This window comes from Antedon bifida, chromosome 2 (genome assembly GCF_963402885.1).
Source record: "Antedon bifida chromosome 2, ecAntBifi1.1, whole genome shotgun sequence".
In the NCBI taxonomy this organism is placed as follows: domain Eukaryota; kingdom Metazoa; phylum Echinodermata; class Crinoidea; order Comatulida; family Antedonidae; genus Antedon; species Antedon bifida.
In genome coordinates, this window is record NC_136227.1 from 25,090,983 (window position 1) to 25,118,598 (window position 27,616).

The 27,616-nt window shown below is 30.3% G+C and overlaps 2 protein-coding genes across 4 annotated transcripts in view; both read right to left on the reverse strand.

Moving 5' to 3' along the window:
- The window catches only part of LOC144834555 (uncharacterized), a 258,410-nt gene that overhangs the window by 151,614 nt on the left and 79,180 nt on the right, over positions 1–27,616 (reverse strand). The gene's annotated exons all lie outside the window — the stretch shown is intronic.
- LOC144858728 (ephrin type-B receptor 1-B-like) overlaps positions 1–27,616 on the reverse strand; it is a 141,541-nt gene that overhangs the window by 11,802 nt on the left and 102,123 nt on the right. For 2 of the 3 annotated variants that reach the window (XM_078714828.1, XM_078714826.1), the window contains exons 5-7: positions 24,570–24,878; positions 21,470–21,517; positions 250–485 (exon numbers count right to left, since the gene is read on the reverse strand). In XM_078714828.1, the coding sequence (XP_078570954.1) occupies positions 250–485; positions 21,470–21,517; positions 24,570–24,878 (593 nt within the window). Of the gene's footprint in view, positions 1–249; positions 486–2,541; positions 2,569–21,469; positions 21,518–24,569; positions 24,879–27,616 lie in introns of all 3 variants that reach the window. The other variant, XM_078714827.1, reaches the window with a different exon arrangement.

Consider the following 27,616-nt stretch of genomic DNA (forward strand, 5'->3'; position numbering starts at 1 on the left):
TGTATGTTTAAAAAAAATTGTACAAAACCATTTAATACAACCATCAAAGAGAACGTTTACCATGCAATAGAACTATAGAGAACAGGTGATACAAAATAACCAATCAAATGACAAAGATAAAAAAAATATATTTTGTCAAACGTGTTCTGAGTTTCATACAAACAAACTAACTAGGGACTTTGAAATGCAACCTATATAATTAAAAGATAATTTTAAAAATGTGGACATATGGTGTGAAAAAATATTTACCTGAAATATATATTTATGATTGAGAAGTTGGAGATTTTCAATCAGTTTTTCCTGAATGTCTCCGAAAGTTGGAGTGTGCGTCAGATACTTGCCGTCTGTTAGTGGTTGGTCTTGCCGATAGTAACGGATCTGATAACTTATAATTTCTCCATTGGGAAACTCAGGCACTTCCCATTCCAGTTTTACGGACGTTGAGGTAATTTTCCTTGCTATTATCCCTCTGACTGGAGACGGCACTGTAAAGATAATGAGGAGAATGCGATTTTTAAAACGGGCATGGTCGTGAAATAAAAAGAAAATGTGGAATAAAATCTTCTAGCACCAAAAATATCCATTACTGTTTTTGAATTTATAAAAGAAAAAAAAGTAATAATAAAATAGTAAAAATAACGTTTGAATGAAAGTATAGATAATGAAAAAAAAAATAATACAGTAATTAAGAAAAAATTATATATCAAGTAAACAAACATGGAAAATGAAAATAAATGATAAATGAATTAACAGCTTTTATAAAATGTTATGGTAACAGAAACATAGAAGCAATGACCAGTATTTGCCTGTTGGTATAGAATTTGGTTGCGGTGACAATGGTTATGAATGATGGTATTGGTTGTGGTAGCAATGATTATAGTCATGTTATTGATTGTGGTGGAAATGATGACAATTTGTAGTGGTCATATTGATTGTGGTAGCAATGGTGACGATGGTATTGATGGTTTTATGGTTGAGGTGTCAATAATGATCATGGTATTTATTGAGGTGCCAATGATGATGATGGTGATGGTATTTATTGAGGCTCCAATGATGATGATGGTGATGGTATTGATTGAGGCTCCAATGATGATGATGGTGATGGTATTGATTGAGGTGCCAATGGTGATGATGGTGATGGTATTTATTGAGGCTCCAATGATGATGATGGTAGTGATGTTATTGATTGAGGTGCCAATGATGATGATGGTAGTGATGGTATTGATTGAGGTGCCAATGATGATGAAGGTAGTGATGGTATTTATTGAGGCGCCAATGATGATGATGGTCGTGATGGTATTGATTGAGGTGCAATGATGATGAAGGTAGTGATGGTATTTATTGGGGTGCCAATGATGATGATGGTATTGATTGAGGTGCCAATGATGATGATGGTAGTGATGGTATTTATTGAGGCGCCAATGATGATGATGGTAGTGATAGTATTGGTTGAGACGCCAATGATGCATAATATAGAAGTGATAGTATTGGTTGAGGCGCCAATGATGATGTAATGATGGTATTAATTTAGTTGACAAGATGGTGATGATGGTAATGGTTGTGGTAACAATGATGATAAAAGTAAGTTTATTGGTTGTGGTGGCAATAGTGGTGATAGTGATAATATTAAGAATATATGATGAGTAATAAGAAATCCTTACAGAATACCACATTTCCATATTCATTCCAATGCAATTAATATTTATATTAGTATTTATTAATTATCACATTAATACATTTTATTTATTCAATAGAGCTTCAACTTCAACTCGGTAATAATTCCTTTTAGGAAGGAGTTATTTTTTGTCAGAAAAAGGCAACCAAATCAAATATTATATTTTGCCGTACCAGAACCGTGCACTGGATGTACGGCTTTACCACGTTGAAATACCGGTTCTCGTCAGATCACCGAAGTTCAAACAACGTTCGGCCCGGTTAGAGCTTGGATGGGAGACCATCTGGGAATTCCCGGGTGCTGTATATGGAGTTAGGGTCCCATTAGGCATTTGAAATCAGCACTGCTGACTCTTATGGCAGCCCCTGCATCTAGTATCTGCCTTAGACGTATTGGCTTATGCCTCTCCTTTGGTTAAGGTGGGCAATCGACGAGAGAAGCCCTTGGTCAATGTTGGGACCAGCCAAAGGTGCTTTAAACAGTCCTGGCTTAGTCATCATTAAGATGAATGTAAGACTAATTGACATTGTCGTTTACGACAGAAGTCTGCCATTAAAGGATGTACAAACAATTTGTTTTAATTTTATATATAGTTATATATTTTATTACATTATAATATTATTTAATATTAAATATATGTATTTATATAAACAATTAGTAATATTAGAAGTATGTGATAAGTTTAATTATAATGTTATGAATATAGATGAAAAGCAAAAACTCTGCGTAACTATTCTAAAATAAAATGCTGTAAATGATTTAAATAGATATGATATGAAATAAATGAAGCAAATTTATTTTTTTAATGAAATTAAGAAACACTGAATTATATGTTGTATGCTGATGTTGTAATAAAGTAAACTCACAGTGTAAATATTCAATATGATTTGGATCTGTGGAAACAAAAAATATTAAATGTTTGTATATCTATATAAAAATATAATATACATAAAATATAAAAATAATATAAAATACTTAAAAAAGAATATTATTGTAATTGATAGATTAAAAAAAAATCAATAGGCATGATTGTTCTGTAAGTATATACCTATTAACAAACAAACATTCAGGACGATATCATAACAATTGTGGACGCTATCATAGCAACAAACAAAGTATTAAGTATTATATATTCTATTTTCCCAAGTAACAAAGTACTATATACTTGTAGTTTTGATGAAGTTGCTTGTTCCTTTGGGTATACTTAAACAATTTCTGCCTATCTAATCTCTCAACCCTCTCCTCACCATATAATTTCAGAGTTGTGCTGTGGCTCAGGTGTTAAATCTTGTTTAATGCCATCATTGCATTTTAAAACAAACTATTTATCCTCAATGGATGGTATGGTAAATAAAATAATATATAAAAAATAAAAAAACAAGTTCATCTTTATAAACTTATGCAGGCCAATATGTATAATTGGTCAAAATTATTGTAGGATAGTTTTTATATCTCCAGAAACACAAAAATAGCTGAATACAGAAATGGCACTGGCCACAATGGAACAAATACACTGTGAGAACATTAGCTATATCCACCACACACAACTAAAGCATTTTACAACATGTTAAAATATGATTTGTATTTTTTAGTTCATGTGTGTCTATTCATTTTTGGATCTGCATGAACAAAAACATAACAGCTGCATATTTATGAGAGGGTAAATTTCATCTCCCTTTTCATCAAAGATAAATTCTTTAAGTTCTATTTAAAGATACATCATCGTTTTTAGTTACAAGATATATTTTGCTAACTTTATAGATATGGAGAGAAGTTGAAATGTTAAATACAGTTATTACTTTTTTTCCATTCTAGAACAAGAGTAAGAAAAAACATTTCAGGCTTGATATCTTTAGGATTTTTGTTGCATATTTTGAAGTGTTTCTTAATTACATTCTGCTATAGCTTTCAGGTTTCCAACCGACCCACATAACATGATCTAAATGTCCAGTAATATCGATGAAGTATATACAAAGTAGATAATCAGAGAATGTCGAATAAAATGAAAACGTCCATAACAGAGTCAAAATTACTATCTTGAAATAGTCATAAAACACACATAAAAATGTACATGTAATATTCTTCATCTATTCTCTTGTGATTACTTGCTTGATTGCTATGACCTGCGAGAAAATTGCTGTACGCGTACGGTCAGCACCCGTCATAACAACCAGATAAACTTAAAAAGGATTTATATAAATGGAAAGTTTCAACTGAAATGTGTAAAAGATTGGACATTTTACTCTGGTTAAATGGAGAATTTTAAATAGTTTTTCGTACCGTGAAGTACTTATAAGTTTTCTCTCCATTCATAGCATAATTTACTCGCTTTACGAGCTTCATTCTACGTACCCGAGCTATGTACAAACATTCTTTAACATTATGTTGTTTTTGTAGTCAAAAGTGCCAGTGGCTACGAATCTGTTTTTCTTACTAGCCATAAATGTGAGAGGTGATAAAAAGCGAGTAACTGTAGATAGACTACGAACATTCACACAGACAGATGGATATGAAACGTTAGTGGACACTAGGGGGCAGTTGTCTACACCTTTGTGGATAATAACGATTTGAAAGAGGTGCGAAATTCACACTTTAAAAATTGATAAACAGAATGTTTACAATCTTGATATGGAGTTATAGACAATGAACGCACTTATATAAAACTACATACTTCTGAATTTAAAAACAATACCTTGATGTTAAGATTTTTGGACAAAAACAAAAATTACTAATAATTATAAAAAAACCAATGTGTTTATGTATGTTAAAGTAGAATTATCTATAAACAAATATGATATTTGATACTACTAGTTCATTCACAACAAAAGCATTAAAATATTACATCAAAACATCTATTAATCTGATCATTTTCAACATTTTCCATTTTAAACATTTATCAACACATAAAACGTGGATATCTGTTACTTTTATAAAGTACTTTAAATGGTAAACAAATACTGTTAAATCACATTTAATCTGATAAATTTACAACTCTTTCCATTTTAAACATTTATAAAAATGGCGAAATTATTTATCTGTATGAAAACCAATCAAAAATAGAAAAAGGGCCAGAATCTGTTATTATCATAAAGTACTTAAAAACAGTAAATATCCCAGTGGGACAAGTATTATACATTCATTGATATGAAGTTAAATGTAAACAAGTTTCAATCATAAGTTACTTTAACAATAAACACAGGCTTAAATATAAAGCATTGCTGCATGAAAAACCTCCAAAGCAGTGAAAAATTGAAAGGAATATGTCCCAAGACGGCAGGAATAATTCAGTGAAGGTAATTGTGTGGAACTCACATTGCGGTCTGTTTTATCTGCCCTGCTCAATGGGAATATTTTTAACGAAGTAAATTATGACATTTTGACCAGTATGTTGACAATGTAATAGCATATGTTGTAATGTGAGCCAGTTTATACCAAGTGAACTATTACTATTTAACGGGCCAGTTACTTTCTTGTATTTACACATGTGTATATTGATGTTTTGAACTTAAGGTAAACTGTCAAAATCAATAATAGTACAGGAATAGTAAAAAAAAAATTGAATTATTATTCCATAATTGTGTATTTTTCGAAAAATCCAATTTGTCAAAGGTAAAATTGAAGAATTGTCTAAATTGAATTGCTTAATAACTACAGCAGTTATTAACCAATTAGAACACTTGATTCAATCATTTCCCAATAAATGGCAAAAAATATGTCATATGTGAAATGTGTACTGATTTCACTTTGACTTGCATTTGATTTGCATCACCTTCAATGAAATAACCTAATGCGTTTATGAACAACGTCAAAAAACAGATGTGAAACATATATCATATATAATAACTAGCGTGCTAGAACACATTTTGTATTAGTCAGAGAAAGTAGGACCTAGCGCTAACTACGGGCTCGACATAAATAACCTCCCAATAAAAATCACGACACGGTAAGGTTCACATTCGAGTCACCTGTTTACCAGAATAGGATCTTGATAGGTGGAGTAGTCGCAACTGATAAATTACTAATTTTATCAATTTCAGCTATAAATAGAGGGCGCTTTGAATGTGACAAGAAATTATAGTAGGCCTACATATTAATCCTAATATGAATATAAGATTATTTTACCTAAAAATGTTGAAATTGCATTCAATGGTTTTTTAAAGAGCTTAACAAAATGTATATGGAAAAACAGAAAGAAAAGCAAAGATGTAAAAGTCATTGTATTTAAATCATGACTAAGTGGATATATATATATATATATATTGGTATATAAGTACTCTAGGCGTTGTTTTCTGTTCTGATGATGAGAATAGTTTCTCGAAACATGTTTAGTTGTTAATGGAACAATCCACAACAGCAAAAGGTGTATGTATGTATTCCTAAAATTCGTTTTGAGACTTTGGTTTTACACAAAAATGGATTTTAAAAAGTGTTTTTCCTTTATTTCTTTAAAGTGAATCAGAAATGCTGGTTTAAAATCTTTCTTAAAATAATTCAACAATTTAAATTCAATAGAATGGATTTGCATGTAACTATTCCAGATTAGGTAGATAGGAAAAAAATGTACTTCACAATATACAGATATATATTCATAAAATATTTGTAATTGAGATGATATTTTCCAAAATGCTATTAGCATTTGCGTAGTAACACATACTAAAACAAATTAAGTACATAACAAAACTTATGAATTTGCTTTTTATTACTTTCATTGTTTATAAAACAAAACAATAAATCCGAAGCATGACCTACATTTAGAAAAATACAATGTTAGGAGAAATCATCATCTATAACATGAAACAACATTCATCATGATTCGTTTGTATTCACACACTGTAGAGTATTCTTTTCTTTAATGAAGATTATAAAAGGTAACTTGAGGGGTGAGGTTGATTTTTATTCTGTTCTTTTTATATTTTTATATGAATCTTGTGGTTTTGCAAGCTCCTGTAATTTTTTCTGTTTTGGAGATAATAAAGTCTATGTCTATGTGTATGTCATTGTACTACATTCTATGTGATTTAGAAGGGTCACGCTTCATTTTGCAATTTCACCATATCTGCATATGTACTGTCGCAAAATGTGAACTCGGGACATAACTTGCCCATTCCCAAAAGGCTGCACACATGGTAAGTGTTACGGCCAATGAGCATGCTCCGATTTAATTCAAGGTTACAAGAGAATTGCAAATATGAATTAGTGTTGATTTAATGTTTGGCTACCATGTTTTGACAGCTCATAGATGGAGGACGACACAAAGGTCTAGACCAGCATTGTGTGAAATTAGTATCAGTCACAGAATAACATTAACACAGGCCTACATACTACTGCATGTTTCATATAAAACGCTATTCGTACAGATGACCTCATAATATTTATGATGTTGTGTTTATCAGGTGCAGAAGACTGCAAATGTACATGAACCAGCTTTCATATTGATAACTTTGCATTGAACATGTGAATGTGTTTTACTTATCTTGCTAAACCTACCAATATAAGTTTGTAAAGGCTACAAATAATATACTATTCCTTTTTCCATTTTTTTTACTATTCCATTTTAAAAAACACAACAGCTACTCGCGAAATTACAAACATCACAGGAAATTTTAATTTCAACAAAACTTTTAGCAAAACTTTCATGGCACTAGTTAAAGTGGAATTTTGGAATCTATGTCATGGCACTACACAAATTACTGACCATCGCAATTTCCTTCCCAACTAAAACTTAATGTTGGATTGAATGGAATGATTAAAGATTTTTAATTGGCATTCAAATGTTTTTTTTAAATTTCTTTAATATCATCAGTAAATTCATCTGACTCAATATTGAATTCCAAATTTATTTTTACTTTTTACATAATTTCTGAATTTTAAATTACAGTATTATAGTCTTTTATATATTAATAATAACTTCTTAATTGTATATTGTTCTATATTTAAATTTGCTGCCATTAATAAATGAATTGAAGATTTAAGAATAAAGAATAAGTAACACCATGTTTTTTGGGTTTTTTTTTTTGCTACTGTAAAGCTCCTTTTACTGTTTTTAGAACATTGTGAACAGCCAACAATGACAGTTTTTGAATTGCATATATTTTCTTTTGATTTCGTTGTTGCATTCTTTCACATCACAGCATACGGCATATTAGCCACCATGTCGCCAACTGGCATTTTCAATTTCTAATATGGATATTTTTTTTCCATGACTTAAATAAAGTAATTTATTTTCTAAAATTAATATCATTTTAGCCACTTTAATCATAATGCAATACACATTTATGAAATATCTTAAAGAAAACATATTTATAAAAGAATTTAACCTAGAAAACAGAACATTCTTTTTTTTAATCTTTGGTTATAATTTATTTCAGTCTTTTAGACAATTTCAGTGGGTTGAACCTTTTCTTTAGGATAATCATGGACATTTTAATTAAGGGGACACTTTCAAGTGAAATGAATGATGAGCAATATATATCAATACTATTGCAACTCCTATTTTTTTTTTATTTATTTATTTTTATTTATCCAAAGAAAAAAAAAATTGGAATATTAAAATTGAATAAAACCAAAGTGAATGGATGCAAGGACGACCCATAAATCGACAAGTCAATTTATTTCCAATGGGGTCCATCGCTTTTAAGGGGACACATTATTAGTTTCCAAAAGTGTCCCCTAGGATTTTGTATTTTATCAAGAATATGTACTGTAATATATTATTGATAAATTGAAAAATAGGCCTGTGTATGCCGGTGGTATTATAATCTAAATGTTGTCAGAAACAACTGTTAACTCCAAAGTCATTCAGTTTCATATCGATCCCTTTAATGTATACGTGACAGCGTTTTGTGTGTGGCATAATTTGTTTGTTATTACTGAATTTTACAAATCTCCACAACTTGTGAAATTGGTTATTTAAGGTAATTTGCAGGTAATCAATAAATTCTTGTTTTCACTTCTCTACAAAATGTGAAAACATCATGTTTATTTTAAAATGGTTTTTTTTGGTATTTTTTTTCTTCTATTTAAATAAAAATGTTTATGCAAGAAAATCAAAATTGAATGCGACAGAATTCATAAGAACTATAATTTTTCTCATTTATAAATAATATACAGTATATGCAAACAATTAAATTAATAATAAGAATTAGATAATGATGTATACAAGGCCAAAAAACAGGCCAGACTGAAACGAAAATATCTATAGAATATGGTTTAAAAACTGTATTTTGAAAGAATGGTATCATCATTTACAATAACCAATCAAAACTGATGAACAAAGAAAGAGATAAACCCATTTCAAAAAGAAAAAACTAAAATTGGTTTTAAAGAAAACCATTCTTTTGGATTTAATAAATACGCCTTAAATGAAACTGACTCAAAATACTTTGTGCGCCAACGCTGTACAAACCCACGTACTTCAAAACATGATTCCGACTTTATAAGCTAATACTGCTCTACTTTGATGAAAATTCAATTGAGTTTATGTTATTTTATTTCATTTCCAATTACTATAAATTATTATCTTCAACACAAATATACAATTTAAGAACAGAAACCATAAAAATGTAACTACTATTATTATATATATAATAGAATTTACAAGATCATTTAGAATTCTGATCATGTCTTTCATCTTCAGAAAAGCAATTCAAATATGTATTTGTTATTTTTCAATTATTGTTTTAAATGCCACATATACCAAATTTCTTTATTAATAGTATGTTTTCAGTAACTCAAGTACATAACTAAAATATATGATGCATTCAATGTATAGTATATTATGCTACTTCTATTTTTGTTAAAGTTTACAATCATCAATAACAATGCTAGTGTGTCCAATCGTCCAAGACTATTATAGATTGAGTCAAAAGTTTGAAAAACTTGTTCAAACCCCTGGAGCCTACCCTTTTAGCATATAGGCCTTTTAAGATTAAAACCATTTTATAATGCCTGTCTGTTAATTGAATATCGATATTAATTAAATTAAATAATCTTCTTTTTTAAAAAATATATTGTAAAATTTATTTAGTTCAGTAATTTATTCAATTTCATGAAAAACTTATGTTTAATTCTAAAATGATGTTGCAATATTAAATGAATGGTTACAGTTACAATTTATTGACAATTGGGAAAATATAATTTCAGAAGATTCAAAGTTATATTATTAAACTGGAATTAAATATCAGTATAGCAGTATTATATTATCAAAAAATAATTTGCTATCATATTTTGATAATATTTTTACATTTTTTTTATTAAAAGTAGGGCACAATTATGATATAAAGCTATGTTGTATAGCCACACAGTTCAATATAATAAATTTCAAAAGGCCAAAAATGGAAAAAAAAAATAATAATTACGACGGTTGGTTATCCAAACACATCAACCTAGCAAAAATTCACTTGAAAATGGAAATCCATATACAATTCAGTTTATGGCCAAACCACAAAACTCTCATAAAACTTGCATTGAGTGAAAAAGGTGAAAATTCAGACATAAATCAAAGACAAAGTAGTGCTTAAAACTGGAAAATAAAGTTACGGAAATACATAAAGCAAGTGTGAGGAAAATCCGTAGGGAGATATAAATATATAAAGATATGAGGAAGGGGTAGACAGACTTGAAGAACAATAGCTGAAAACAAAGACGACTGAACTCACTGAGATTTGTATTAATTTATGATAGCGCCACACGGTTTACCTGCTAATTGTCGGTAATTTACGATAAAAGTTCAATTAACAATAAGGACATATTATATCTGATAACAAAGAGATTGTTCGGAGAATGATACAATGACTATTGATGTTTTTAATAGATTATCACTTATGTTATTTTAGTTCATATTCAAATTTTAGCTTTTCTTAGTAACATATTATTGTTTTTATTTTCTTTGTATATTTTTGTTTTACATATTAAAGAGTTCAGTTCGCAGCTCTTCTAAAGTAATTCATTCATGCTTTTTAAATTCTGTCTACAAAATTCTTCAATTAATAAAAAATTGTGTTTCTTACAATGCTAATACTTAATAATAAATGCTAATAATAAACTTTAATTTAAGCAATTAAAAAAGGTTAAATGATGTAAACAAAATATTAAAATAAAAACATTTTGTAAAAATTAAAACTGGCATATAACAAAATTAAAATTTAGCTTACAGTGCAGTATGATAATTAAAATTTACACAAGTCATTTATAGAAAAAAAAGTCTGGATAACATAATAAATGTGGGACTTAATAATTATTTTAGAAAAAATTGTATTTATTTTAATTCATGTATTGGTTAGAAATAATGTAAACAGTGTCGTAGCCTTAAAGATATATTGTTCCCCCTAACAAAATAATTTTTTCAATTTTTTTGTTGAATATGTTATTTTAATGTCACATAGTAGTTATTCACTCTCACAAAAAATTGGGTCTGAAAAAAATTTATTTACCTGAGAAAAATGTAATTTAAAGCAAAAAATGGTCAAATTGAAGACAATGAGTTTTTGGGTAATTTAACTGTTTATTTTGTCTTTTTATAGGTGAAATAATTTTTTTTCCACGTTTTTTTTCTTATGGAAGTGAACAACTTCATTAAAACTGCAAAATGGCCTATTCAAAGTCCGATTTTAAAAATCTTTATTTTTCATGACTTTGGGGGACAATACATCTTTAAGAATAAAAGGAACAATCTCCTGTGTGGGTCACAGTGTTGTAAAAGAGGGTTGGAATCGTTAACGTTACTGGTGGCTATACAGCCCTGATAAAGGAAAATTTGAAAATAATTATATAATGAATACAATAATGTTTGTGTAAATGTATAATAATTAATGTGGAACTCGTGAATTCATGACAAACAGACAATTGCGGAAATAGTTTATTCTCGGCTCAAATGTACAAACTCTCTAATAGGATTAAAAAAGAATTAGTAGGATTACAGATGGATTATAGAACGGAATCGTGAATACCCTACGGACAAGGCACAGATTGGATTGGGAAACTAATTGGGATGCGACAAACACTGCCCGAAAGCACGAATATACTTCGTAGTATAAATCACGACCGCATCATAATAATTATCACAACTTCAGAAAAATTCCCACACCATCATTAGAACATTACTCTCAAACGTACTACATGTTCAGAATTTGTTGAGTTATGTCGACCATGTGATTCTAAAGACGAAGAAAGTTTTAATGTAAAAAGAAATATAGAATGATTTATCGCTGTAGAAGACTTTAGCTAAAAATCCATCAAACGTTTAATATAACATCAACGGATATTACTTCTATTTAATGATCATAACATTTTTGATGCATTTTACAATCATTCATAATGTCAAATAAACATTCAAGTTATTCCTTACAATCAGAAAATATAATTTACATTGAATTTAGTTAGTTAAGGTACCTTATATTTCTTTGAATCCATAGGCATCTCAAAAGTTTTAGGTATTGATGATGGCAAAATCAAATTTAAATTTTAAGTTACATTGTATAATATATATAAATAAAATAACAGCAAATAATTTACATTAAATAGAGTGTCTTCCTTGAATCCAAAAGCATTTTCATGATTTTTAGGTATGGGGATGGGGCGATGGCCAAATAAATATGTTTATGTTTGACCTCAATATATGTTACATTGAATACATATTTAGAATGTGTAGTGTTTATTAGTTTAGTAACTTAAAAAACACATTTAAAATTAAGTATTTAATTTGATTGGATGCACATTTTCATGTATCTATTAGTGAAATCTAGATTTTAATTAGAATGAAAAGAAAACTTGACCTGAATAGAGGTTTAACCTTTATTATGAACTTGATTTTTATAAAAAAAAAGACTGAAATTTCAAAATACAGTTTAATGTAATCATAGGAGTGACAGAGGATTTGAACATGGACTTTTAAAAATATTAACTGTGACAGCTAAATGCTATACCAGACAAACTGTCATGAAACCAACTGCAATTATAATTAAATCCAGTTTTCAAATTTCAAAATTGACTAATCTAAAAAGTGTGACATGATTAACCACCAAATTATATACATATAAAATGTATCAACAAATTAAAAAAAAAAACACTTTATAAAATTATAAATGTGAAGAGTAATATACATTGATTTAGTAGCAAGCTGTAAATTATGTAGCTATCTGAGATTTTTGACATAAACGAAGACTTATGTTGACTTGTTACTAAAATGTATCCTACTTTTGTCACAGAAGGTCAAAATAAGTGATAATAGTAAATTCATAATTTTTTTCCCAAAAAACACTTTCTCTTGGATATTTTATAACATGAATGTTCTAAATCCATTTCAATTTATGTCAAAACAGCAACATTCGACAAGAAATATTTTAGACAAATGATCGACGTAAAATCATGCATTAAATGTGTAAGTAATGTCATATAGTTTGGAAATTGTTTTTATTGAAACTATTAGTGAAATTGGGTCGTATGCAAAGTTATTCCTTGGTGAGACAGTAGCAGTCTGGATAGTTTGAATATTTCTATTTTCTCCTATTCGTAACACTTACTACTTAATGCAGAATCAATGGGGATTGTGGTCATTACAAGGAACAAACTTACACTTCCATCTTCAGTTGTCACTCCCTCTGGAGAATATGAATTTTATGGCTTTTGATGAATTTGAATTGTTACAAATGAGAAAAATAAATGGACAGATATCTGAATTGCTGTTCAGATAAAGCAAAATTGTTGCATTGGAATTTGTAAAAAGTAGACTATTTCAAACTAGTACAGTATGATAAATTAATGTAAAAATACCAAAATAATATGATAAAGTTTTTAGCCCCAGTGGTCTAATGGTTAGGACATCTGCATATCAAGCAGGCGGTCCGAGTTCGAGTCTCGGTTGGGGCGATATTTTCTCATTCTCACAGATTTCCTCATCTTTATCGTTTCAAATTAATTAATTCAATTTCAGTATATCACCGGGCGGTTTAGAATTAATGTTCTTTGCCTGTTGTGTTTATATATATAATAGTATAGATATACTGAAAACTTGCACTAACATAAATTTCAACCAATTGTTGTAGACAATAACGGGAGAAAAACAAATATCATAACTATCAAGTCACATAAATACTAACTTTTTCTTGACCTGACACAAATGATATGTCAGTACTTCCTGAATTGTAGCAAAAAAATGAATGCTCTAGATCACTATCCTGGCATATCACCAATCTGTTGCTTGATGGCTAGGGTTATAAGATTTTAATAACCCAAATAGGGTGTTAATAAAAGAAAACTGAATTTTTCTAATGTGAAAATGTTTTCATGCTAGTGATCTGGTGAGGATGGGTTTGAGACACACCAGACCAAATGTTGATTCAATACTCTTATGATATATTTTTCTGATGCATATTTAAATATATTATATATTCTTTATTCATAAGATTTTTTAGTACATTTTTTATTTTGATTTATTACCACATTTCACTTGCCAGTTTAATGTAATCATAGGAGTGACAGAGGATTTGAACATGGACTTTTAAAAATATAAACTGTGACAGCTAAATGCTATACCAGACAAACTGTCATGAAACCAACTGCAATTATAATTAAATCCAGTTTTTTCTTTCTATAAAAATGTTGTATTCTTGTTATATTTTTATTTATAAAGAAAACTGACTCAAAATACGGTAGACTGACATTCCAATCTGAGTTAAATTGTCAGGACTTCTATAGATATTCACACTAATTCTAGAATTGAGTCGCCAACTCGACGTGCTTTGAGTGATTCTGACAATGTAAGACATAATTAGAACAAACAGATCATCTCTAATTTGTATCACCAGATTAAAATCTTTGCAACTGATATGTTTTGGTTCTAAAATTCATTCTCATCATAAAAAATCAAATAATGAATTATATCTCTATGATTTAATTATGATATGAACTATTATTTTCCTCATATTACTCATTATCGTTTATATTTGAAATTGTACAAAACTAACGTTCAATTTAAAGAGGCCATTATAAGCCACTCACAACTAGTTTACTGTGATTAATTTCCTATTGCCATAGCAACAAAGACTTAAATGTTCCATTTGAATACATTTGACATACTAAGAGAAAAAAGTTCAAATAATGGGTAAAATTCTCCTAAATATTTTTACAACTACATAATTTAGAGATTTGAAGTTAATTTAGAGTTACATACGCATAATTGTAACTGAAGGAATAATGTAGAAAATTCTGTGTGGCCAATGCTACAATTTGAAAAAACTTTTGTTGTTCTGTTTCATCAAACACTACCAAGGATATTTGATAAAAATCAAACAAAAATAGTTTTGACTTCATGGTTAAACAGAGCATAAAACAAATGTTTCTACCAAGTTAAGAAATTCATTCATCATGCATGAAATTAATCTACTATAGTCTAGTAGGCCTACTCATGGAGGTATTATACCTCCATGGCCTACTAAACATGTATTATAATAGTGAACTTTATAACTTGCAGAGGGCAGTGTTCATAATACTCATTATTAAATCAAGTATTTATTAAACTGAGGTTGTTATTTTAAAGGTTGTAATTCAATTATGTATAGTTAAGAAGAATTAAGAAACTGCAGGAAAATAAAGTTGAAGAAACTTCTATAGAAATGTCTATATAGAGTACTAATTAAAAACGGTTGCCACTATGTCTTCTATCTGCATTTCCAAGACAACGCTTAAGTTAGCCAGTATTCCTGGTGTGTAGCAACTGGATGTACGCCCCCAGGAGTAATATCCATGCATACTACAATTAAAATAAGTTACATGAGGATGATAATGATGTTGGTGGAGACAAAGTACTGGTTACCATAGTAACTATAAACAGGTGTTACAGCTAGACAAATGTTTTGACCGATTTCTTTTTCAGAACTCTTACTAAAATGATTATTTATATCCTTTTTTTATTATAATTTTATTTAATTTTTGGGGTATGCCAATTTATATACCCAATAAACAACCATTATACAGTATAGACATGTGACCAACCCATGTGTCACTATGAGGTTCTAAACAGTATAGGAAGATGATGACGATGATGATGATGATAAATTTAGTTTTTGTCTCATTTATTCTCTAGAATTATAGAAGAATTTGTGTAACACATCAACCATACTATTTTGAGTGCTAGTTTAAGAATAGAATATAATATTATTTTTAAAATATGGTGTATTGTTTTTCTTGTTTAATATTCATCCTCAGTTGAGACAATTCGGATTAAGCCCCCAGCGGACATATAAGGCAGCCACAGTGCAGTGAATATGATATGGACCAGTACACTGGGGTGTACCTCTGTCTTCCGAAAAATACACTGGGTACACATAGGCCAGATGTGTAAACTGAACCTCCTTATCCGAGAAGACTTGTTCTACCACCAGAACTATTCTCAAGGGATTGTATTGCTACTATATGGTTTGCGGTTCCCATGCTTTCACTGCTCGGCCACTCAACTTTAATATGTATAACTTATAAGAAAACATAATTCATCAGCTAAATCATTATTTCATAGTTAAACTTACATGATATATTTAAATTAAAAACATTAAACATAAAAAACACAATATTTATTGTGTTAATCTACAATAAAATAGATACCTGTTTTAGTCTAATGAAAATTTAGTTATTCTCACTTGATGTATCTAAAACACTTTAAATAAATAGCTCTTCTTTGTAATTCTATATTCACAAACGAGTTACAGCAGTTGAATTAAAGATGATATAATCACGACAGAATGATAAAGACCACGGCGAGCTGACGTCTACTTAATAAACACTTAGACGATCAAATAAATGGGTTCCAGATAGCATTATCATCGGCAAAACGACATAGGAATCACAATGAGGGAAAAATGATCTGTGAGAACGAATTGGGTAAATTTGCTGTGATGTGATTGAAGTGAATGTAAGAAGCGGGTTCTATATTAGCATTCAGAACGCACAGCATTTTGCAATATATATTTCAATGATTGACGTACGACTAATGTATTAGCAGAGGAGTAAACACATTTAAGTGTGTAAACCTGACATGATTTTACTGACAAAATGTAATAAGAACATACTATAAATGTATTTTATTCACATACAACTTGCATACAATATTACTACTGTAAATAAGTATTTAAAATACCTTTTCTAATAATTAAAATTTAAATAAAAAACATAAAGGAAATAATGCTGATATTTATTATTATATCGTACATACTTATACTGAAAAAAATGTTTTTGTTCATTAATATTATAGTAATGCTCAAGAAGGCAAAAAAAAAATCCTGTTTCCTCCAATTTGTTTTCACCCCAAAACTAATAGCTTGCAATTAAATAAAGTTATTCAATATGCAAATGAATCTCATGCATTATTCATGCACATTTGTAATCATATGCAAAATATTCATTGTCATATGCATGCTCCGTCATGTGGTGCACATACAATCATAAAAATGGGTTTCCTTTTTCATAGTCAAGAAAATGTTCTTGAAGTCGATGAGATAGATATCAAAAGATGGAATCACGACCTTTTCTCATTATAGTTTTACTGTAACATTAACATTGACAACTAATTTACAAATAAACACAATATTTTAAAAACTTCCTCATCATGCATCGAACAAATGGTAATTACAGCAGATTGACAGCTAGGCAGGTAGAATGTAGTCTAGATTGTGTGTAGGTCACAGGGGTACACATGCACAAATTAACAACTCTCTATTTGTGCCTAGAGTATGCAGCACGCTCTTTGAAACAAAGGCGGATAAGTAGCAAAGTATCTTTCTTTACGTATGACTAATATGAAGGACAGGGTTCGATGTAACAATTTCCAGCAGGAATGAGTGTGCCATGAATGAAAAGTTACCCTCGAATGACGATAAATATGGACATCAAGTGGTCAGGTTACATAAGCCTTCAGTCTTAACCGTTAATGGGCAAATATTGGCTTAGATAATATGTCTGTACGTGAATATAGTTCATGACGAACACATTTTAAAACCTATATTATTTTTATTTGACATTTTTTACATTTCGATTGATGACATTTTCTTATAAATAATTTTTTACAATTTATACGAATCGACAAAAAATAGTAACCCTGGAGGAAATGGCATAACGTAACCCAGTTTTCTGAATTTAACTTTCAATCGATTTTATTTAGTATATATCACGAATCATTGGTTCTTTAAGAAATACTGGCTATGTAATCTATATTTTTAGTAAATGCTATGATTAGGCTGTCAAATATAGTATATCTTTAATTAGAAGTATACCATGTAGATCAATCTTTTGTGAACAACTTATTTTCTATTTTCAATTTAATGGTACGTTTATCAAATACAATCGATTAAGTTGACTTTTATATTTCTCTCTCCAAGGAGTTTTCAGTTTTTTTTTAAAGGGTCAGTTAAGAAACTTTCCCTGTTACCTACATTTACAGTTTAGATTCTTGATACAGTGATTCATGAAATGATGGAACATTTGATGTATTATATTTGTAATAACTGTTTTTTCATATTTTTTTCTAGGCCTACTCTGTTAACTACAATGTCTTCTTACTCAATCCCAAGTTCAAAGCATAGCAACCGTTGATGGAGACCTCTACTCTACTTTTTCAAGCCTATTTGGAGTTGCTGCTCAGACCTGTCTATCACATTATCATTGTGGTTAACAAGTAAATATTGAAGGTTATGGCCAATTAGGAAGGCCTACAGACTTCACCTCTGTGGTAAATAAACCCAGATGTAAACTACTTGTTAACACCTATAGAAAGGATATCTGTTGAAAGGTGGTCCATTGAAGTAGGTACTATTAGCAATTTCATCATTCAGATGGTATTTAATCAACTCAGGGGTTAGATATTTCACTTCTAAATGTTACTGTATACTAGCCTGGAGGTCTTTGCTCAATTTCTTATTCTTTTTGCATAGTTAATTTTGATTAAATTCTTTTGTTGTTGTAATGTTTTAAGTATACCAGGAATGCCTATTTGTATATTTTGATAAGATTGCAGATTAAGGAATTTCACATCACCATGACCTAGGGGAGATGTATGTTGGAAGTGGGGGGGGGGGGGGGGGGGGGGTGGGTTTAGGGGGTTTAAATACTATGTTGTTTTAATGTTAATTGTAAAATCAATCAATATTTAAAACTTGTTCAGAGTAATTAAAATGTACTAGGCCTACTACTGAAACCTATTAGAGTTTTGGAGGTACATCAAAGTTTTTGCAAAGTCACACACACATTTACAGTACATTGGATATAACTCTAATATGATTGTGCTCAGCTTAACTCTGTTCTATGCAAGCTTAACTCTAGTGTGTGTGTACAGTAACATTTTTTTGTTAACCAATTGAAAAAAAATAAAAAATCTAAAAATGGATCACTCAGGTACAATGTCAGACTTTGTCCAGAATATTTGGTAATTTGTTTTTTTTCCAATTAATCAGTTTGAATGAATTCTTAATATACAAAAATATTGTAAATTTTAGTTTTCTACTTTTTGTATGTTAAATCAAGGATCGGATGCATGCATGTCCCTTTAATAAGATGTCATAGTTTGTAATAGAGAACTCCATATAGTTTGTAAATGAAATACGACAGACAGCAAATATGTGTAACTGTTCATTTAAGATTATGTCATGGTAAATAAAATGTGTCACAAGTTGTTCGCAAATGAATAATGAAAGCAATGTGTAACTACTCCTTTAAAAAAAGAGTTTACACACTTTTCACATGAAAAAGAAATATATAAAAATTGGTAAATTTAGGAAGATGTTATCTTCTTATATTTGTGGTCTACTTCACACACATCTAACAGCAAGCAACTTGCCAATTACATGATTGACAAACTATTTTATAATTTATCGTTCTTATAAACTAAGTCTCATTTGAGGCTAGGGAGGAGTTGAAAGAGTTGTCACAAGTCCAGGATTTAACCGTAGAGCTTGGGATTGGAAGATGTTACAACCGCTAATGTAGAAAACGCCAGCTAATGTCAAACAACCGCTAATGTAGAACAATCCACCGCTAATGTCGTAAAACCTTCAGCTAATGTAGAAACACCAATAGCTTATGTAGTAAATAAAAATCAACACCAGCTATCGTAGAAAGGTCAACAGCTAATGTAGTAATGAAAACTGCCTCCCAGCTAATGTAGTTACTATCGCCAGCTAATGTAGAAAATATTGTATATTTTACAAACCTATGTCTAAATCATGTGCAAATGCATCTCTTTACTATTAGCTATCAGTCTATCCACCTCTCATAACGACCGAATTTCAAAACGCATCTAGTTATTTATCGTCCAACTGCCTGGTCGCAAGTACACTCACAAACTTTTATTTATTTATATGTATTGTGCCATGGATGTTGTAATGTTATAAGATTGTATATTGATAGATATTGACAAGTATTTATGTAATACATTGATCTACCCAGAACGAGTCGTTACTCGTAGTAGATAATATTATAGAATCTATATTGGGATATGGGGCTGAAGATGAATAAATACTTGGATGTACACTTGTAGTACTGTTTATGCGTATTTCATTTGTTTCACATGTTTAACTCGCAGGCACAGGTAGACAAGGCTCGCACTAGATATTCGTGACAGAGTGGTACTTCAAATATCATCTACTATGTGTTTAAAGGTGTTTTTGGTACTGTAGAAATTCAATTTGCTGGATATGTTTCTCATTAGGTAAAATCACTGCCCTCTTTCCAACATCTTCCCTCATTTTATCATCTCCCTGATTTTATCAAGTATCCATGTCAGCTATCATAATTCAGCTGTCTTTCTTTGAGTTATCTGCCATTCATTGGTGAGTTCAAATGCTACTGCATTTGCAGGATGCCTCTTCTTTATCATTGTTACATCTAATGGCCTCTCTTCTAAATCTTTCTTCTTCTTTCTTTTATGTCAACTATCACAATTCAATATAATGGTGTCTTTCCTTGAGTGTTCTGCCATTCCTTCGTTCAAAAACTTTGTTAGACATTCCATTTGTTGGATAATGTTTCTTTATCATGGTTAAAATGACTGCCCTCTTTCATTTAATGTTCTTTCTTTCTATCAAGTATTCAAATAGGTTCATTCATTTGTTGAAAGGCTCTGTAAGATTGATGCTAAATACCGTATGTTTCTTAATGGGAAAATCTACTCTATTCCTTCTTTCTATCAAGTGCCAATGCCAGCTATCACAATTCAGGACACTGTGGTCTTCTTTCAGTGGTCTATCATTTATCAGCTCTGGCCAAATTTGTGTTGATCTATTGCTCTTTCTCATCATTATCATGTACACTATCATAGTTTAAGTCTTCATTGCATGGTCTACTATTCACCATCTATGTTCGAATACTTTGGCAGCTACAACTACAAGACATCTCAGGTGCATTCTCAATTCAATACCGTATTTACTTTTTTTGTTCAATTTTGAATTGAATTGAAAAAGAAAGGACTTTTTTAATATACTGTTTTGCTGAAGATAAAGTGATTCCTAATGGCATGAGTAAAATTAGTAAGTAGATGTAATTACTGTACATAAAATTCATTTATACATTTGAAAAATAATGTTCAGTTAATTTAGATTATACTGCCCTCTATATGTATCCTAATTTCTTCAAGTTAAAACAAAATCTAAATTAAGATCACAGCATAAAAAGTATTAATAGTATAGTATTCTGAAAAAAAACCAAACATTGTTAGATAAATTTATCAATGACTCAAGTCTAACAATAAATTTATTGAAGATGTTAGAAGAGATGTGCAGAGTCGAGATGCATTTATACATGCAGTGCACATTTTACCTGATCTGTATCTCAGATGTTTAATGTCCCAAAAACGAAGCGTTAAGCCTATAAATAAAGACATACTAGTATATAATCATTTTAAAAGAAAGATAATGTAGAGCTTATTCAGACATTAGACAACTGTCAAACTGTTGATAGATCCATCGCAAATAATCAAATGTGTTATTTTCAGATGGAATAATAATAATAGTAGTAAATTGCCATGCATATATTTTGAACGTTTTCATTTGTAATCGGTCAGATAGTTCATGGTACATCTTCATTGAACTGTCACTTTCAAGGATTTATTTTAAATTGAAAAACATTTGCATTGTATCGAGGTACTGTAGAGTAAACTGTGTTGTACATTTTCTAAGCTACAATGTACGTAGGTCTAGGATATCCCAATTTTTTTTTTCTAGGCTAATAATAACAACCAATATATATTAACTTATTTTATAATTAACAGGACCAGTACAAATATTAAAACCGATTACTAGAAAAGTGAAGTACCGTACTGCAATATGGTAGTCCTCTCTTTTGGGAAACCCCTATTCAGTGGACGTCACCCCTATTAAGTGGGAAGTTGTTTGTGAAATGAACAAAGAGTGCAAAGGTGTCCCTTAAAAGGGGTTCTAATGTAATGTCAAATGGTATTGCAAAATTATAAATCAAAGATATTATATTAAATCAGTTGCTAAACTGCACAAACTGCGCAAACCTTGTGCAAACCTCACACAAAGCCCAACCCCTGCATAAATATCCTTTAAATCACTTAATATTGAATAGATCCTAACCCCCCTATTTTATTTATATAATTTTGCTATTGTAATAATTTGTTTTGCCATTTTATAACATAATTAGCCACCAAAGTATTGATTGGATTTGACTAAGAATATTATAATTTGGGTCACAGAGAAACTGTGATACTGTTCAGCATAGTCGAAATAGGAAATTCCCTTGTCAACTACAGGATACGATTTCATTCATAAATGTGCACTGGTACGACCAATCGCCACGGGTGTACTAATCCAACGTTAAAGGCTCTACAGCAATGCATCATTCCAGCACATAATCATTACGCGATAACACAAGTTTCTGACAGTACGCCCTTGGGGTCAGAAACGCATAATCCACAAACAGTTAGTCGTGAACACCTGTCCTTGTGCCACGTAACCGTTACGTGAGGACTACTTTGATTATTCAGGCATCACAACATTGTGTACTCAAAGATAGCCACTTGAGGGATTCTCCAATGTTATAAATTCCATGGGGCATGCATGTAATAGCTTCGTCTTTGATGTAATAGGTGTTTGTTACTGTGTTATTGTGATTTATCAAAAGTCCTCCAGCTTTAGGAGATTTCAAAAAGATAATCGCAAACAATATGATGAATTAATGATAGCTTAAATACTTCTTTTAATTTTATCCTAAAGATTTATGGTTCATTAGAAACATTATCAGTATTTCAAATTTGGAAAAAAACAGAATGTGATATGGACAATCCATCACAATAATGGTCACCAATGTGTAAACAAGAAGATAGTTCATAATAATCCTATGTAAATCTGACAGATTTTCAAGTTGTACATATTAGTCATTTTTAATGTTTGGCTTTTTTTTGCCATTTTTTATCATACATATCCAACAGGATGAATAAACTATATATCATGCAATAAACCAAGTCTATTCTGGATTGAACCATGGATCTTGGGATTGGAAGGCAAGCATGATAATTGCTAATGTTTATTAATTATTAATGGGCCAGTTCTGAAGCTTGGTTTCCACTAGGATGCAAAATAGGGCGTACTCACAAAAAAAGTGATTTCACCAAACACAAATGACAGATCTTCTAAACTGTCGCTTATTGTGATTGATCAAATTATAGTTGCATTGCACATACATCCTTGCATTGCATCTGCAAAATCTTAGAGATCATTCTTTACCAATCTAATCACTTTAAAAACTGGACTGACTGGACTGCATTTTAACATAGGAAAACTTACACCATGTGCCATAATAAGTTATGAGTGATTTTTACCTGTGGAATTATGGACTGTAAAGCACACATGTTTATCATAACAATTTATGCTGTCTCAAAATGCCACATAGGCTAATGATTTGTTAAATATCTTTTGATGTATGTAATAATACGCCTATAGTATGTTACATTCATGTTGTACTGAAGTAACATAACATACATGACTTCAAAGTACACTCACAGTATATAATTGTATTGTCAATGGCATGCAAATTAGCGTTGATATAGAACGAAACTATGCTACATTTCAATCTGATTTACTTTGTTTTTACAAAGACTTAATTTTGATTAACCTAGTTAGTATATAAAATATAGTGCAGTACGAGAAAGTACAAAACCCATTTGTTGATTACAGTGGTTAGATATCCAACGGCGATGTGTCGTGTTTGGAAGACGGGATTATCATTAACATGATCCCGTTTTAAGACCGGTTTTATTCAGCTGTTCCGTGCCCTTTGAAATACTTGCGTTATTATTAATCAACCAATCAATTAATCAATTAGGAATGTATGTCGAGCAATACTAATTAAGAAATAGCTACAATTGTTATTTTTTTTACAGTATTCTTGAAATCTATACTTTGCTTTGTTGCTATCCATTTTAATGTTCAACAAGACCCATTATTTTATAGTATGTATTTTATATGGTAATTTATTATTAATAATTTGAACTAAAACCAAGGCAAAACTAACCAAGAGTCAAACCAACTATTGACAGTGCTTAACTTTAACTAATATTTGTTTTTTATTTTTGTTGGTTTTTTCCTTTTCATTAACCCAACTCTCAGGGAATTAGCTACAGAAGTCTAAATGCCAAAACATAAAATTGTAAAAACAAGTGCTTCAATGTATTCAGTGTTTTGTAGGTGCTATGTTGAAATTATGCTTGGTAAAGGCCCAAAAATAAGCTTTAGACTGGCTTGAATTTGGGTTTTCCCACATAGATAAATAATGTTACTTTTAATTAAATTCCTGGCCACCTTCATGCAGCTTATAATACCTGGAATTAAAATACTATTCATTAAAAAAATAATATAATAAAAGAAATATTGTGTTTCAAATAGTAAAAAGGACTTACCAGAGGAAAATGTAGTAGCATTAACAGTCTCAAATCTAACAACCGACGCCTGATTAGATACGCCATTCCGTGCATACACATTAAAAATGTATGTTGTGTACGAAGCCAGACGACTGACATTGACTTGCAATACGTTCAAGTTACGATCAGTTGGTGAAAATCGGACATCAGATGGGCATCGTTCGCAATCGATGTTGTAAAATGTATCGTTTCGACCACCATGATTGAGTGGTGGTGACCATGACAAAGTGACCACTGATGTTGTCTGGTGTACTTTAGCGATGACGTTTCTAGGCGATGATGGCGTTTCTAAAATTCAAATAAAAATAATGTTTTGAATTATTTTATTTTTTATATGACCGACTTCTGTCGTAAACGACAAACGTCAATTAGTCTTACATTAATCTGAATGATGACTAAAGCCATGACTGTTTAAAGCACCTTTGGCGGGTCCCAACATTGACCAACGGCTTCTCTCGTCGAGTGCCCACCTTAACTAGAGGAGAGGCATAAGCCAATACGTCTGAGGCAGATACTAGATGCAGGGACTACCATAAGTGTCAACAGTGCTGATTTTAAATGCCTAATGGGACTTCAGCTCCATATACAGCACCCGGTATTCCCAGATGGTTTCTCATCCAAGCCCTAACTGGGCCCAAAGTTGCTTAACTTTGATGGTCTGACGAGAACCGGTGTTTCAACGTGGTAAGGCCAGTTATTAAATGTACAACCTTTGAAGTCATGGTTCCTAACAGATAAAACATGAACATTTGCATAACACAAGTAGTTTGACTAATCACAAGCCAATGATCTGATCATCTTCAAAACAATTAGCCTGCAAAGCTACATTAATTTTATTTTGGAAATAGCTAACTAAAAATGCACTAAAATTCAACAATTTCTCCATCTCTAGTTTAAATCCATAAGTTCATGATAGGCCGATAAATATAGAATAAAATAATACATGTATCAAACATATCTTGATAGACTTTTTTTTTAAAGTTTATTTTGAATACTCTTAACTATATACCTTTTTTGTAGGACATTGTGTTAAAAGTTCATAAATTCTAAAAACATTTCATGTATTGTATATTATATTCAATTTGACATCACAACATATCAATACTGGTGCCCGAGTCATATCAAGAATCATTTGTTTAATTAAATTAACGAACTTATAATTAATTACTATCATTAATATGTAAAATAATACAGAAATATTTCAAGTATGCCATAGCTGAACAATTAATAAACGATAGAAAATATGCCTGTGTCTGAAAAAAACACGCAAGAAAACAATTTGCTTATAAATTTGACTCCATAAGCTTTAATTGCGCGTCATAAATGCAGCTCAGCTTTCGTCGAGTCCATCCGTTCTCATTCTTGCACATTAATAAATTTGCGAAGTTTGTCAATGTTGATGAATTTTAATCAAAGAGACATATATCCTAATTAGAAGAAATTAGAATGCAGTTTTGATGTGTTTTTAAACGGTCATTAATGATCGTGAGCCTTCTTCGTTTTCATTTACGCCTGCCCAAGAATAATAAATAGCGTGAAATCAAATAGTATGAGTTTCATGGGAAGAAATGTAAACATTTTCAAATGGAAAAGGTTTAATGCTGAACTAGTTTTAAATCATCTTTGAACATTTTCAACCCTTAACCCATTTCACAATACAGATCTATACTCAATGCATGTAATAATACAAAAATGGGTTGTAATTTTATTTTGAAGAGGTGGGGATTCTTTGTCTGGACAAATATATGTTCTGTCCTCTAAACATTCTCCTTCCCTGACACTAGAGTATGTTAGTCTTTGTAATGTTCTACTAAACTTTTTTTTTTACTGCTTTTAAAACCATTTATGAACTATAACTATATAAAAACCTTTATTATAAAACTAAACCCTAAAGTTTCAATAGTTGTAAAAAATTCATGGTCTGATTCATGTGTCAATTAAAAAAATTGCTATAAGTATAAGTATACTAAATTTCACTTAAATCCCTAAAACATGCGGGACCGAGAACATAACTACCGCAAAAAGGCTCTGAACATTTCCCTCTTCCAAAATGGTCCACCAAACAAAATTGGACATTAATAAAAAAATTAGGAAACATCATTTGTACTAATACTTCATGTATTTCATGACTGATCCATTTGATTTCAAACCCCTTTAAGTTAAATGTTTTTACCTAAATACAATTAAATGAAATGCTTTTGCTATCACAGTCCTCTGGGCATTTGTAAGTGACAAATTGAACAGCTCTATAGGGTGATGTTCACAATATCCTGTAAGAGTTGAATTACCTAGTGATACTAAGGATTATAGCCACATACAATCATATTAAATCAAGATTTTAAGGGTGGAACCTGTATAATTATTGCATGGCATCTAAATAATTTACTATATTTCTTCCTAAATCGTAAAAGCGGAATTTATAAATTCATTACATGGTGCCTAGCTGACATTATATTTAATTTTAAAAAATTATGTTTATTGTTCTAGTGGGCATGGCCTTAAAAGTTCTTTGAACTGAACTTAATTTTTTATATTTTTTATCTTTATTCTCACAACTAACGACAGGCTGAAATATACACTCAAAAACATAAGGGTAAAATTTATATAAATATTTTATCATTCTAATCTAAATACCTTTAAATTTAGAAAGACTATCAGTCAAAAATATCTAAACAATTACATTTTAACAACTTTAACGTGATAAAAAATGTATCAAGAAGAAGGGGTTTAATGGACAGTACACTGTCATTATCTAATTGATAGAGTAGCATAAAGTATAATTTTTTTAGAATCATTTAATATTACTATATGTATACTTTTCATTTCAATAATATTAACACTAATTATGATTAAATTTGTTTATTATCATTAATTGATTTATTATATATACATCTTAATTTCTTTTATATTTTAAAATCACTCTGTATATCAGATCAAAGTGTCACATTTGATCTTGATCAGCCTACTTAAAAATGTTTAAAAGCTATAAAATGAATATGACAAAGTGCGTTTAATAATAACTGAAA